Raw genomic sequence first — 12,700 nt, forward strand, 5'->3', positions numbered from 1 at the left:
ATTTTTAAAGCGTTAATCCTTCAAGGTAGTTCATCGCAAACCGTCCTCCAGGGTCCCCAAAGCGCTGTTTTCACAAGGACTGTGTTCAGAGATTTTAGTTGGTCGATTTTCTCTTCGTGATGAAGAAACACTCTGCTGTTCAGCTACAGTTGCCTTCGTCTCAGTGTTTGTCAAGACCGCTTTTCAGGTGCCCACCTGAGGACGGGTTTTAGGGGAAATGTGTGTGTCCGTCATGAGCTGTTTCGGTCAGACGTGTGAGCTGGTGCATTGAGAGGATGCCCAGTGAGGTTCTGAATCAGAAGGGCAGGACACCTTAGAAGGACGGTCTGTTCTGGAAGGTCGACCCAGCGTCTGAGTTGAAGGTGCTCCGGTGGAGGGCCCCGGAGCGGGGGCCCCGGCCTCGCCACAGCCGGGGTCTCCTGGGACCACCCGGAGCTGGGAGCGGCAGGTGCGGTGTGTGCCGCCGGGCCCCTCGGCTGTCCGTGAATCAGTCTTCTTAATGGATCTGGAGGAACCCTTCCATGCCAGGGACCCCACGGAGCTCCCCAGGGGCCAGGCACCGAGACGGTAAGAGAGGCAGCCCCACTGCCAGATTTCCTGCTCGGGACAGCGCGTAGGCAGCGTTTCTGCTCCACTCGGGGGAGGGCGGTCTTCAACGCCCGCTCGGTGAGACAGAGACTTGTTGTGTGAATCCCTCGAGGGGCCGCTGTCCGGCTGGGCCACGTCTGACTTTCCCTAAAGAACAGGCCAAGGACAGCGTGGCGGGGGCTGCTCCACAGCCCCCTAACTACTGCCGGCGTGGCTCCCGCTGCTTCCACAGACCCAAGGCACCCCTTACCACGTCCTCGCTTAAATGCACGCAGTTTAAACGCAGCTTTGGGTTTAAGGTCTTTGCTGTGTGTGTGAAGGTGGCCTCTGCTTTCTGCAGAGTTTATGATAAAGAGCAGAATTGTGAGTGGCAACCTCAGGTACAATGCGTTTCCTGGTCATTTCTAGTGAGGGATTTTCCTAGAGGGAACTTAGTCAAGTCGGGACTCACTTTAGACTCAGGAGGGAGGAATTCGCGCCAAGGGTAAGCGCACAGGAAGGCGAAGGCACCCGGGAGACGATCCCCAGGGCTCTCCTCTCCGCGAAGAAGCAATGCTGCCAGTTCCAGGGAGGGACCTTTCCTTCTGACAGTGGCCAGTGCAGCTCCTGAACAAGACGTGCTAAGGAGCTGAAAGCCTCCGGGCAGCATTTCATTCAGACAGCTGAAGGGGGGTAGCGACTGGTGCCGCTCAGGAGCCGTGGCCGCTGGGCCTGGGCAGGGACGGAGGAGCTGGGGTACCCGGAGTGAGGGGGACTCCGAGGAGGAGAAGGAGGAAGGGCCACCAGGAAGGAACTGACCCTGCACCGAGCCCAGCTGTGCAGGACTCCTGGATGAGATGGCCTTAGCTGAGCCAGGCGGGTCTGGAGGTCCCACCCTTTCTGGCCGGTACCATGGGCTTTCAGGAAAGAACCGGGCCGAGCCAGAGCTGAGATGAACTAAACTGGATTGAACTGGGCTTCCTGAGCCGGGCTGGGTTAAGCCAGGCTGAGCCAACCTGAGCCGTGCTGAGTAGGGCTGATCCAGGCTGAGCTGGGCTGAGCTGGGCTGGGCTGGGCTGAGCTGGGCTAAGCTGGGCTGGGCTGAGCTGAGCTGAGCCAACCTGAGCCGAGCTGAGTAGGGCTGATCCAGGCTGAGCTGAGCTGAGCTGAGCTGGGCTGAGCTGAGCTGGGCTGAGCTGGGCTGAGCCAGGCTGGGCTGAACTGGTCTGAGCAGGGCTGAGCTGAGCTGGGTTGAGCTGGGCTGAACTGAGTTGAGCTGAGCTGGGCTGCAATGAGCTGAGTTGGGCTGAGCCCAGCTGGGCTAAACTGGGCTAAGCCAGGCTGAGCCGGGCTGAGCCAGGCTGAATGGACTGAGCTGGGCTGGGCTGGGCTGGGCTGAGCTGAGCTGGGCTGAGGTGGGTTGAGCTGAGCTGGGCTGAGCTGGGCTGAACTGGGTTGAGCTGAGCTGAGCTGAGCTGAGCTGGGCTGAGCTGAGCTGGGCTGGGTTGAGCTGGGCTGAACTGGGTTGAGCTGAACTGAGCTGAGCTGGGCTGAGCTGAGCTGGGCTGAGCTGAGCTGAGCTGAGCCGGGCTTAGCCAGGCTGAGCAGGGCTCAGCTGGGCTCAGCTGAGCTGAGCTGAGCTGGGCTGAGCTGGGCTGGGCTGAGCTGGGTTGAGCTGAGCTGGGCTGAGCTGAGCTGGGCTGAGCTGGGCTGGGTTGAGCTGAGCTGGGCTGGGCTGAGCTGAGCTGAGCCAACCTGAGCCGAGCTGAGTAGGGCTGATCCAGGCTGAGCTGGGCTGAGCTGAGCTGAGCTGAGCTGGGCTGAGCTGAGCTGGGCTGAGCTGAGCTGAGCCAACCTGAGCCGAGCTGAGTAGGGCTGATCCAGGCTGAGCAGGGCTGAGCTGAGCTGAGCTGAGCTGGGCTGAGCTGGGCTGAGCTGGGCTGAGCTGGGTTGAGCTGAACTGAGCTGAGCTGGGCTGAGTTAACCATGGTGAATGAGATGGATCCAGTAGAAATGGGCTGGCTGAGTCAGCCTGACTTAAACAATATGATGAGCTGCTTCGGGATGGTTAACCGTGGCTGAACCAGGTGGGTCTAGCTGGGCTGAGCTGGCCAGGCTACACCGTCCTGGCTGACACTGGGCTGACCTCAGTGACCTGGTCATGCTGAGGACAGGCCGAGCTGAGTCCGCATCAGTCTCGCTGATGGACCTCACACGGACCTTTCCTCCAAGCCCAGACACCCAGGGCCCGACTCCAGTGTGGCTGAGCCAGGGGCGGGAGGGCTGGGCTGGCGGGGCTGAGAGTGCCGGCATCCGCTGCATGGCCTCGGAGGGAAGGCGGGGCGTGCAAAGACATCTCTCACTCCCTCTTCCTCTTCTGTTCCCTCTCGGGTCCTCAGAGAGCTCATCTGCCCCAACACTCTTCCCCCTCGCCTCCTGTGAGAGCCCCGTGTCCGACGAGAGCCCAGTGGCCTTGGGCTGCCTGGCCTGGGACTTCCTGCCTGGCTCCATCACCTTCTCCTGGAGCTACCCGAACGGCATCGCGGTCAGCAGCCAGAGCATCAAGACCTTCCTGTCCGTCCTGCGGGAGGGCAAGTATGTGGCCACCTCCCAGGTGCTCCTGCCCTCCCAGAGCGTCCTCCAGGGGTCAGAGCTGATTTGCAAAGTCCAGCACTCCAAGGGGAATGTTGACGTGCGAGTTACCCCCCCCCCCCCCGAAGTGAGTCGGGCTCCTCCTGGGCTGGGTGGCAGGGTTGGGGCCAAGCCACGCCCCTACCCAGATTCCCTCTCTTCCCATTTACCTGCAGCCTCTCTTGTTGTCCGTAAATGCAACCGTTGTTCTAGGTCCTTGTCTCATCCCAGAAAGAGCTCAGAGACAAGACACAGGGGTTAAAAAAGTAAAGTGAGGATTTATTAAAGGGGGGATGGTACATTCTCAAGGCGAGAGCGGGCAGGCTCAGGGGAGCGGCTGCCCTGAGTTTCTTTGGCAAGTTAGCTACACGGGGTGTAAAAATGAATGGGTGGAATATTCACTGGGGAGGGCAGGGCTTGGAGTCGTATTCCCTGATTATCATCCCAACTCCCCCTTCCCAAAGGGAGGAGGGATTTTTGTCCTCACTTAGTCTGGATCAGAAGTGTCACAGCGTCTGGGCTTGATGGCTACTTCTGATCCCCAAGGCTGATTTTATTGAAATGAGGGCATAGTGAGCAAAAGGTCACATTCCGACACTGGAGATTCCTGCCTTTCCTCACCTTTCTTTGTTCTTCTCCAGGCCACTTGTCACCCCAGAAAGCATGATCCCTTATCAGCCCAAAGGCTCCTGCTTTTCCTTCTCTGCCCAGGGACCCCTGCTGCTCACATGATGTGTGGTTCCCTGCATTTGGCCCGTGCCCCTCCTTTCTGCCCAGTTCCTGCCGTTTGGTCTGCGTCCCCCTTCTCTGCTCACATCTAGCTGTCTGCCTGCTCTAACGCTCCCACCCAGGGGACAACACATTGTGACCCTCAACTGCTCACTGCCCCTCTGATCTCAGCACCTAAGCAGACCATGACCGCTGTATTGGCCCTCAAGTCGGCCCCATCAGAGGACTGCCCAGAGGCCCGCACCACGATGAGGAATCTAGGTTAGCGACCCCCATCCGAGCACACCCTCATCTGCCTGCCGGCCCCTCAGCTGCCTCCTTCAGGTAGCCCTCTGTGACTTCTCCAAAGAGTCTTCAGGAAAGTGGGGCACTGCCCCGAGGGGGGCCTACTGTGCCCAGGAGGCTGGGCACTGGCAGATGCCGCCTCATGCCCTGTGCGGCCCTCAGCCTCTCTGAACGGGTGACCTGCCAGTCAAACCGCGAGGAGAACACTGGAAAGGGAGGCCCGTGGCCAGCACCGGACCCACCTGGCCCAGTGGATCAGCTGAGTCGTGAGCTTGTGAGGGAACTCATGTGGGGACACATTGCACAGGCAGCTAGGGATGCGGCGCTGAGCCCGACAACCCTCACGGAAATAGAGCGTGCCACCCAAAGGGCCGGGGAGCCATGGCGGCCAGACCCAGGAGCTGGCCACGGCAGGACCCCCCGGAGTGAGCTGCCTTCCTGCCCCTCTACCTGGGGCCCAGGGTCACACTTCACCCTGTCGCCGCCCTGGGCAGCGTGCCCTCACTCTGAGCCTTGGAGGCTGAAGCAGCTGGCAGAGGGGAGCAGTCAGACGGAGAGTAGCAGCTCCCTCGCTGGCCTTCTGGGCACTGAAGCTCAAAGAAGCCGTGGCCTGCTGGGGTGTCTCTGTGGGCTTATTGGCCAGGATGCTCACCCCCCAGCCAGAATCTGCTCCCACTGTGCTCATCCGGACACTCCAGCCCTGGGCTCGGGGAGGTCTGCTCAGGCACACAAAGCATGGGCGAGTCAAGAGACGCCAGCTCTCCAGAGGAGAAGGTCGCCTGCAGCAGGGTGTGTGCCAAACGCACCCCTTCCCCGGAGTGCCGGCAGTCAGAGCTGACTGTGACATCTGCAGCCAGTTGGCCACCCAGCAGTTTTGGGAGGGAGCAGGTGGAGCTCCAGGAAGACAGATTGGGCCCTCCGGCTCTGGGGCTGGACTGCCCTCCAGTGGAAAAGGACCCTTCTTAGGGCACGCCCAAGGTGGGCTGAGCCCATGAGCCAAGCCCTCAGAACAGGCCTGCACAACCCACCCCACCCCAGGAGGGCCCCCCAACCCAGACGTGGCCCAGCTGTCACACTGCCCGCAGGCCAGACGCAGCCGAAGCCTGCTCTCTAGAGCCTGGGCCCGGCCTTTGCAGTTTCAGAGGAGTGGACAAGGAGGAGGAGGACGGGTCAGAAACCCTGCGTAGTTCTAAAGCCTGAAATATTTACTCTCTGGCACTTTACAGAAAAAGCTGGCTGACAGGCGGTCTGTCACAAATTTATGGCCTGATAACATACTGTCCATTCTCGCCCTAAAAGAAGAGGAAGGTCCTTGGGCCCTTAGCACAGACACTCGTGAGCAGTGAGCAGTCAGGGTCCCACCAGAGCCAGGAGGCACACTCAGGGAGCAGTGACTACCAGAAGCCAAGCTGCCACCCCTGGGGCTGGGGGCCAGGGAGCCGGGGGGCCATAGCTCCCACCTTCTAAGGAGCCAAGAGGACACCCTTAGTCACCCCCTCCCCAACAGTGCCGGCCACCAGCCCCACCAGCCCCCCAGCCCCCCAGCCCCCGCCCCGCCAGCCAGAAGCCTGGATGCTGGGAAGCCCAAAAGAGGCTGTCCTCAGAGGTCAGTCACTTGGGGGACCGAGCTGGGGAGAAGGGTGAAGGACTTGCAGGGGACACTAGAGAGGGCCTGGGCTGTGAGACCCCTGCCCAGTGATGGGAGGTCACCTGGGACCACACTTCTGGAAGCTGGGGAGAGGGCAGGCCTGGGGTTGGGCAGTGACCAGAAACACCCAGGAGGTGCTGGCCAGCCCCAGGACCACCCCCTCCCCCCACCGGCAGGGACTCCCATGCACCCTCTCTGATCTTACCCTACCCCTGCGGAGTGTCAGAACCACACCCACCCGCCCAGCCTCTGCCTGCTGCACCCTCCCCTGCAGGGCCTCTGGCTCCAGGTCAAGGCCACCTTCACCTGCCTGGCGCTGGGGGACAACCTGCAGGAGACCACTTGTCCTTGGAGGGGGCCAGGGAGCCTCACAGCAGGCTCCCAAAGGAGGCACACGCCAAGCAAGCTGAAGGTTCCCGGAGCCAGAGCAGCCACGTGGCCCTGCCCGGGGCCTCTTGGGCAGAGGGGCCTCCGTCACCTGCACCTTGAGCAGCCCTGGCCTGCAGGCCCCAGTGATTTTGGCAGCACAGAGAGAACCTGGTGAGGCCAGCTCCCAGGTCAGGAGACAGGGTGGCCTCGGGCCCCAGGCACCCCACACCTCAACCAGCCCAGCAGCTGCTCTGGCCACCTCCTTCCATGACTGTCCTCCAGCCACCGACTTCTCCCAGTGCTCCCAGTGCCACCTGAGCACGACCGGGCTTCTCCCTGCAGCTTCTCCTTGGCCCCCAGAAACCTCACTGTCCGCATCCTGACCACAGCTGACCCGCCCACCTCTGCCAAGGCAGGCTCCTGGCTCCTGTGCGAGGTGTCTGGCTTCCCGCCCATGGACATCTTCCTTGCCTGGCTGGAGGGCCAGTGTGAAGTGGCCCTTCTTGGTTTGCCACCGGGCGCCCCACAGCCCAGCCCAGCGGGAATGCCGTGTTCAGCACCTGGAGCGGCCTGCGCGTCCCGGCCACCCAGGGCCACCGGGAGGCCAGCCTACACCTGTGTGGTCGGGCATGAGGCCTCCCGGACTCTGCTCAATGCCGGCTGGAGCCTGGACACTGGCGGTGAGTCAGCCCCACAGACAGGGCTGGAGGCAGAGGGGCAGCAGGGTGGGGCTGTGGCCGAGCCCAGCCGGTCCTTCTCTGGAGTGCATGCTTCCCCGCCCTGGGGCCTCTAGGTGTCTCAACAGCTACCCTACCGACCTGTCCCCCTGTGCACACACCGGGCTGGCCCAGGAAGGGAGGGAGGTGGTGCCATGCCCCCCAGGCCCCAAGAAGCAGCCATTCCCCACAAGGTGTGCCTGTCACCGGGCACAGAGCCTGGGGCCTCCCTTGGGCTAGGCATGAGGGCAGTCACCCCAGAAAGCTGCTCTCCAGGGGCATGCGAGCCTCCCCAGCCCCCAAGGTCTCCACCCACCCAGGAGCACAGGCAGCACCCTGGAAGCCGGATGCACCTGGGAGTGAGGGCTGGGTTCGACAGCGACCTTGACTGCAAGCCACCCAGAGGGCAGAGGGACAGGCACCTGCCCGAGAAGGGGCTCTCGTGGGGGCCCAGGGCTCACCCTCCCCTCTGAGGCATCCTGCCAGGACACCTTGCCGCCCCGCTAGAGGGCAGGACCCAGACCAGTGCCTCTCCCTGCCCAGCGCAGCACCAGTGGGACTGTGGTGGACACACTGGGTCGGGCAGGGAGCAGGACACACAGCGCAGCCTGAGCTGGAGGGTGGGGTCCAGGCCCCAGGCCACCAAAGGAGCCAGGCAGAGGGAGATGCCCAGTGGGGACCAGAGTCAGCAAAGTGGGGCGGGCTGTGGGGGATGGGCAGGAAGCCTCCGGTTCCACTGGGGTCAGGGATCTTGCGTGCAGCCCTGACCGTCGCCACGGGCAGCCCTCCAACAGCAGAGATGCCCAGACAGCAGCACCAGCCCCAGCGCCTCCCCCGACGGGCTTGGCAGCACGGCCACCCGCTGAGCAACAGTCCCTCCAGCCTTGCAGGATCCCCCAGAGTGTGGCTGCCCCTCTGCACCCCGGCCCGCCTGGGCCCCAGCAGATCTTCTCCTGAAGCTCCAGCCCCGTTCCTGGCTGCCCATCTGGGGCCAGGACCATCTGTCCACAACCCGTGTTCACAGCACAGCCCCTCCCAATCCGGGCGCCATCTGTGCTGGGCCGCCTGCCAGGGCTCATGCGCCTCAGGCCCGTCCGTTCCACGGTCGCTGAAGTGGCCTCTTGACCAGGCCCACAGTCTGTCCGAGGGAGGACCACCCCCTCAAGGGCTCCCTGAGAGCCAAGTCCACACTGACCCAACTCCCGGCCTGCCGTCCTCCACACCCTGCAGACCGGCCGCCCCAGGCACAGAGCCAGCTCTTCCTGGTCTCAGGTCCGGGAGGGTCTGGACGGGCCGCCTCCCAAGCCTTGGCCCAAGACTCTCCCACCTTTTGCAGGGGCTAGAGTTATATCCACCTGCCAGGGCCACACACTCTGGAGACAGTGGGTGGCAGAAGCTGTAGGCGGCCAGGCCAGTCCCCAGGGCCTCCAGGAGTGAGGGAAGGAAGCCCTCCACAGAAGGCCAGAGCCACACCACCCGCCCCAGGTCTGAGCCCAGAGGCGTGCTCAGGAAGGCAGCTGGGGCTTCCCTGCCTGGACCCCTCCTCCAGACAGGTGGAGGGGTCCAGAACTGCTCCCTGCTTAGGGCAGCCTCGCCCCCGCCCCACAGCCAGTCCTCCGTGGCCTCAGCCCCAGCTGGATTGCAGCCTCTGCTTCCACTGGGCCAGCTGTCCCTGCAGTGGTGACTTTGCTGCCTTGGGCAGTCCTGTGGCCTTTCCCCCGTCCTGCATCCACAGGCCACCCTCTCCCTCTCCAGTCTAGGGTCAGCCCACCACTGTCCCCCGCAGAACAAGCACTCCCTCTACGGTTGTCATCATGGTTAAACGTCCCTCTGGCCTGGCCGCTCCTCAGCCCACACGCCCCACCTCATGAGATGGCCACCTCTGCCCAGGCCCATGGACAAGCCAGGACACCTCGCCCCTCTGTCACCCTCGCAGCTGGCAGCCCCCCCGACTCCTGAATCTTCCCGCTTCTCTCCATGGGCCCTGCGCCATTTCTCCCCTCCCTGCAGGTCTCCCAGCCAGTGTTGCCTCCCTCACTCCGTGGCCAGGGTGATCTTTAAACCCCATCAGGGCTCCGTCTCCACTTAGGATGCAGTCAGTAGCAAGACAGTCACTCAGGCGGCAAGAAAACGACACCGGCAAATAAACTGTAGCTGAAGAGCTGAGGGCTTGGAGATGTCGCACTGACCTCAATTCTCAGGGGAGAAGAGGCACTTGGCCGCTTTGTCCCCACCCCAACCGCAGAAGGACAGAGGCGTGGCTGTCCGTGACAGGAGGGGGTGTGAGGGAGTCAGCCAGGATCTCGTGTCTGCAGGGCTGGCACGAGGCGGGTGATACAGATGAGCCCCAGAAAATCCCCCCCACCCACTGACCGCCCCACCCGGGACCGTGGCTGGGCGAGCAGCGGCTGGGAGCAGAGCGGGGTGGCAGCAAGCCGTCTCCAGCCTTGCACGAAGCTTCGAGCCCAAAGCCCGACCCCACCCAAAGGCGCAGTCAGGAGCCACCTCTCCTGCCACCCAGCCCGACCGAGGCGAGTGGAAGACGCATGTGCACATGCTGCCCCAGGCTCGCTGTGTCTGTGCACAACGCGCAGCATCCAATCAAAACTTCAAGACGCAAATAAGCAGAAAACCCTCACTCGTAATCCAAACACAACGTCAGAGTGACAGCCCGGGGGCCCGGGTGCTGGAGTCAAACGCGATCTGGTCGTGTCACTGCTCCCTCATCTGAAACGCTCCTCACGGCTTCCTTGTGCCCTAAGAAGAAATTCCAGGCCCTGCCCCAGGGGTTCCGGGACTGTGCCCGAGGGACTGCCCGCCGACCTGCCCTGTCCCTCTCGAGAGGCGAGAACGGGGCATGACTCCTCCCACCTACAGTTCTTCTCGACGCCGCGTCTCCCGTCCAAAGTCTTTCCGCCTTCTCAGCCAGCGGACTCGCGCTTCTCATTCACACGAGCTCCCCTGTGTGTCTGAGAGGACGCCCTGCCCCCCAGGCCTGGGTCATGGGGGACCCGTGCACCTGGCCGTTACCTGGACGGAGCACGTCCGTGGGGGGCTGTCCCTGGGTCTCGCCGTCGGACGGGCCCCGGGCCCCTCGCCACTGCATCCCAAGCGTCTAGAACAGGCTCCTTCAAGTTCTCCGTGCCGCAGGACTGTGGCCTCTTTAATTCTCCCAGTTAATCGTGGACCAGTACCTTCGTAGAGCACAGTGGGGATTAATACTAGAAAAGTGAAACAGAAACCAAGACGTGCCGGTGTTTTCTTATGAGAGTCAACAGACTGCTGTAAAAAGTTTTCTGATGCACACATCACTTGCATGCTTACCCCCCGTGCCCTGTGGCCAGTGGTCCCCAGCTGGCATCACCCACGGACCCCACCTCCAGCAGCTGTGGTCAAACACAAGGTGGACCCGCAAAAACCACGCACAGAATGAATACCTGGAAAACTCTATGACATGTGACAGGTCCCAGGACGCAGCACCTCCCACCTGCCCACAGGCCTTCCCGCCGGATCGCGGCGTGCGCTCTGGGCCTGGACGCCCACACGTCCCTCCCACCCTGCCTTGCCCTGCGCCCGCTCCAGTCTCCATCAGGAATGACTTCCCCTTACACAGGTTGGTCCCGACGTGCCCTTGCTTAAAGCCCGTGGATGGCTCCTCACCACTCTTAGGACAAAGCCACCAGCAGATCCTGGGCCCTGCTCAGCTCTGGCCTCTCCCCCGCGGAACGCTGAGCACCCCGCTGCAGGCGCCCGGGGCTCCTGTCATTCTCCCCAGCCAGGCTCTCCCGATACCGGGCGTCCGTGATGCCGCACCCTCTTCTCTCTGCCTGGCGGGCACCGTCAGCTCTTGCTTTCACCCTGGCCAGGGAGGCTGCCGCTGCACAGCCGGCTGGGCCGCCCCCGTGCGTCCGCGTCTTCCCTGCGCCCCGCGCAGCCCGGCAGGGAGAAGGCAGTTCTCAGATGCTGGTCGGGGACGGCAGGGCACCCCTAGCATAGGCCCTGGCTGTCAGCTGCCTGCCGTGTGCTGGGGCGGGCGCAGGACCAACCTTCTCACCGGCACCTGCTCCTCCCCAGGTCTGGCCTCCTGGACCTCCCAGAGCCACGGCGAGCGTGGCAGTGGCTGTTCTGGCCTGGAGGACACCAACCGACTGTGGCTAACCTTCCCGGCCCGGCTCCTCGTGACTCTGGTCTACAGCGGCCGCATCCCCTCCATTAAGGTGGGGCGAGGACCCCGCCCGGCCGGGTGGGCAGCTCCCTCGCCCACCAGCCAGCGCCCTGCGTCCAGGGCTGAGGGGACACTGCCGTCCGCCCGGGGATCCTGAGGGAGAGGGAGGAACACTTGGGCCGTTGGTGGGCCACCCGGACCCTCTCAGCTGTAGGGCTGCACCCCTCCTTCCACCCGCAGCCCCCCTAGAGAAGAACAGGCACCCCACACCCACTCGCCTGGGATGGGGGGCCCTGACTCAGCTGGCAGGAGGGGACCAGACACGGGAGCTTGCACCCTGTCCTCCAAGAGAAGCAAGGCCCCAGCTGTGCCGTGTGCTCCAGGGACCCTGCTCTCGGTGCCCCCTCTCCTGCAGCCTGTACCCACCAGCCCCTTCCTGACACTGGGCTCTTGCCACGGGCGAAGCTGCCCCAGAGAGCAGACGCCGGCACCGCGGATAGGGAAGCTGCCAGAGGAGAGAGGGCCCAGCCTGCACTCCGTCCTGTGCACGGGGCCCTTCCAGCCCCGTCTCTGCTCGCACCCCGCCCGCCCTGGCTCTCCTCTTTCCACGCAGAGCCCAGCCCACCAGAGAGGAGGCTCTCCCCCCAGAGTCAGTTGTCCTGACTGTAGCCCCCTTGACTTCCCACCCACTGTCCCGCCCCATAAACAGCTTTGGCTCACTTCACCTGCCTCCTGTTTCTCTGTCCCAGCAGTCTGGCTCTTCCCAGGTCAGAGGAGCAGGAGGCTGAGGGCAGACATCCAGGAGAATCCACACACACGCAGGATGGGTTGCCAGCAGGGTCGGAGCAGCAGCGGGGGCGGCCATGGTGCAGAAGCCGGCAGAGCTGAGAGGCCCCGCTCCCCACATCAAACACAGGCAAACACAGGGGCCTGTTCCGAAGCACACCCGTGTGCAGTCTGTGCCCACACACGGGCACGCACACCGCGCACAACACACACACGAGCACACGGGCGCTCACACAGAAGGCGGCGCTGAGTGGTGAGACGGGAGCGGCTGGGCACACAGAGCCCTGGGGGGGGTCCAGCCCACCCCTCACTGTCTGCACAGCTGGGCAGCCCTTGAGACCCCCCTCGCACCCACTCTCTCCATCAGACAGGGTGAGAGCCCCCCTCACGTAGAGTGGGGTGAGTAGTTGGTGAAGTGCTGTCTGAAAGGACCTGGAGAGACCCTGGCACTGGTCACTGGTCAGTGGCTGGTCACTTCCGGCCTCCTGCTGTCCCCAGGGCCCCCACAGCGGGCCCTGGTCCACTGCAGTCTTTCCTCTCCCTGCCAGGTGAGGGGCCAGCCACGCACAGGGAGGCCAGCGAGGAGGGCACCGTGCAGGTGCCAGCCTCGGGCGGCCTCCCTGCCTCCACTCTGCAGACCAGTGGTCGGTGCCCAGGCTGCCCCTCTCCGGCCTGCCCACCCCTCGGACTCCGGGTCTTACTCCTAGTCTGGCTCCGATGCCACACCGTCCCCCCGTCCCCCAGTCCAGCCTGTGACCCAGCAGCACCTCTTCGTGGCTTCCACGCCCACCCCATCCCTGAATG

The 12,700-nt window shown here is 63.6% G+C and overlaps 1 protein-coding gene and 1 gene segment (V, D, J or C); both read left to right on the plus strand.

Moving 5' to 3' along the window:
- LOC105062021 (uncharacterized) overlaps nucleotides 1-12,700 on the plus strand; it is a 113,813-nt gene that overhangs the window by 25,148 nt on the left and 75,965 nt on the right. The window lies entirely within an intron of this gene.
- LOC141577836 (immunoglobulin heavy constant delta-like) lies at nucleotides 6,060-11,820 on the plus strand (the record flags this gene model as incomplete). The annotated part of the segment is given in 2 exon segments: nucleotides 6,060-6,909; nucleotides 11,020-11,820. Coding segments are annotated over 2 exon segments (1,098 nt in total), but the record flags the coding sequence as incomplete, so codon positions are not given.

The sequence above is a fragment of the Camelus bactrianus genome, chromosome 6, assembly GCF_048773025.1.
Source record: "Camelus bactrianus isolate YW-2024 breed Bactrian camel chromosome 6, ASM4877302v1, whole genome shotgun sequence".
NCBI classification, from domain to species: Eukaryota; Metazoa; Chordata; class Mammalia; order Artiodactyla; family Camelidae; genus Camelus; species Camelus bactrianus.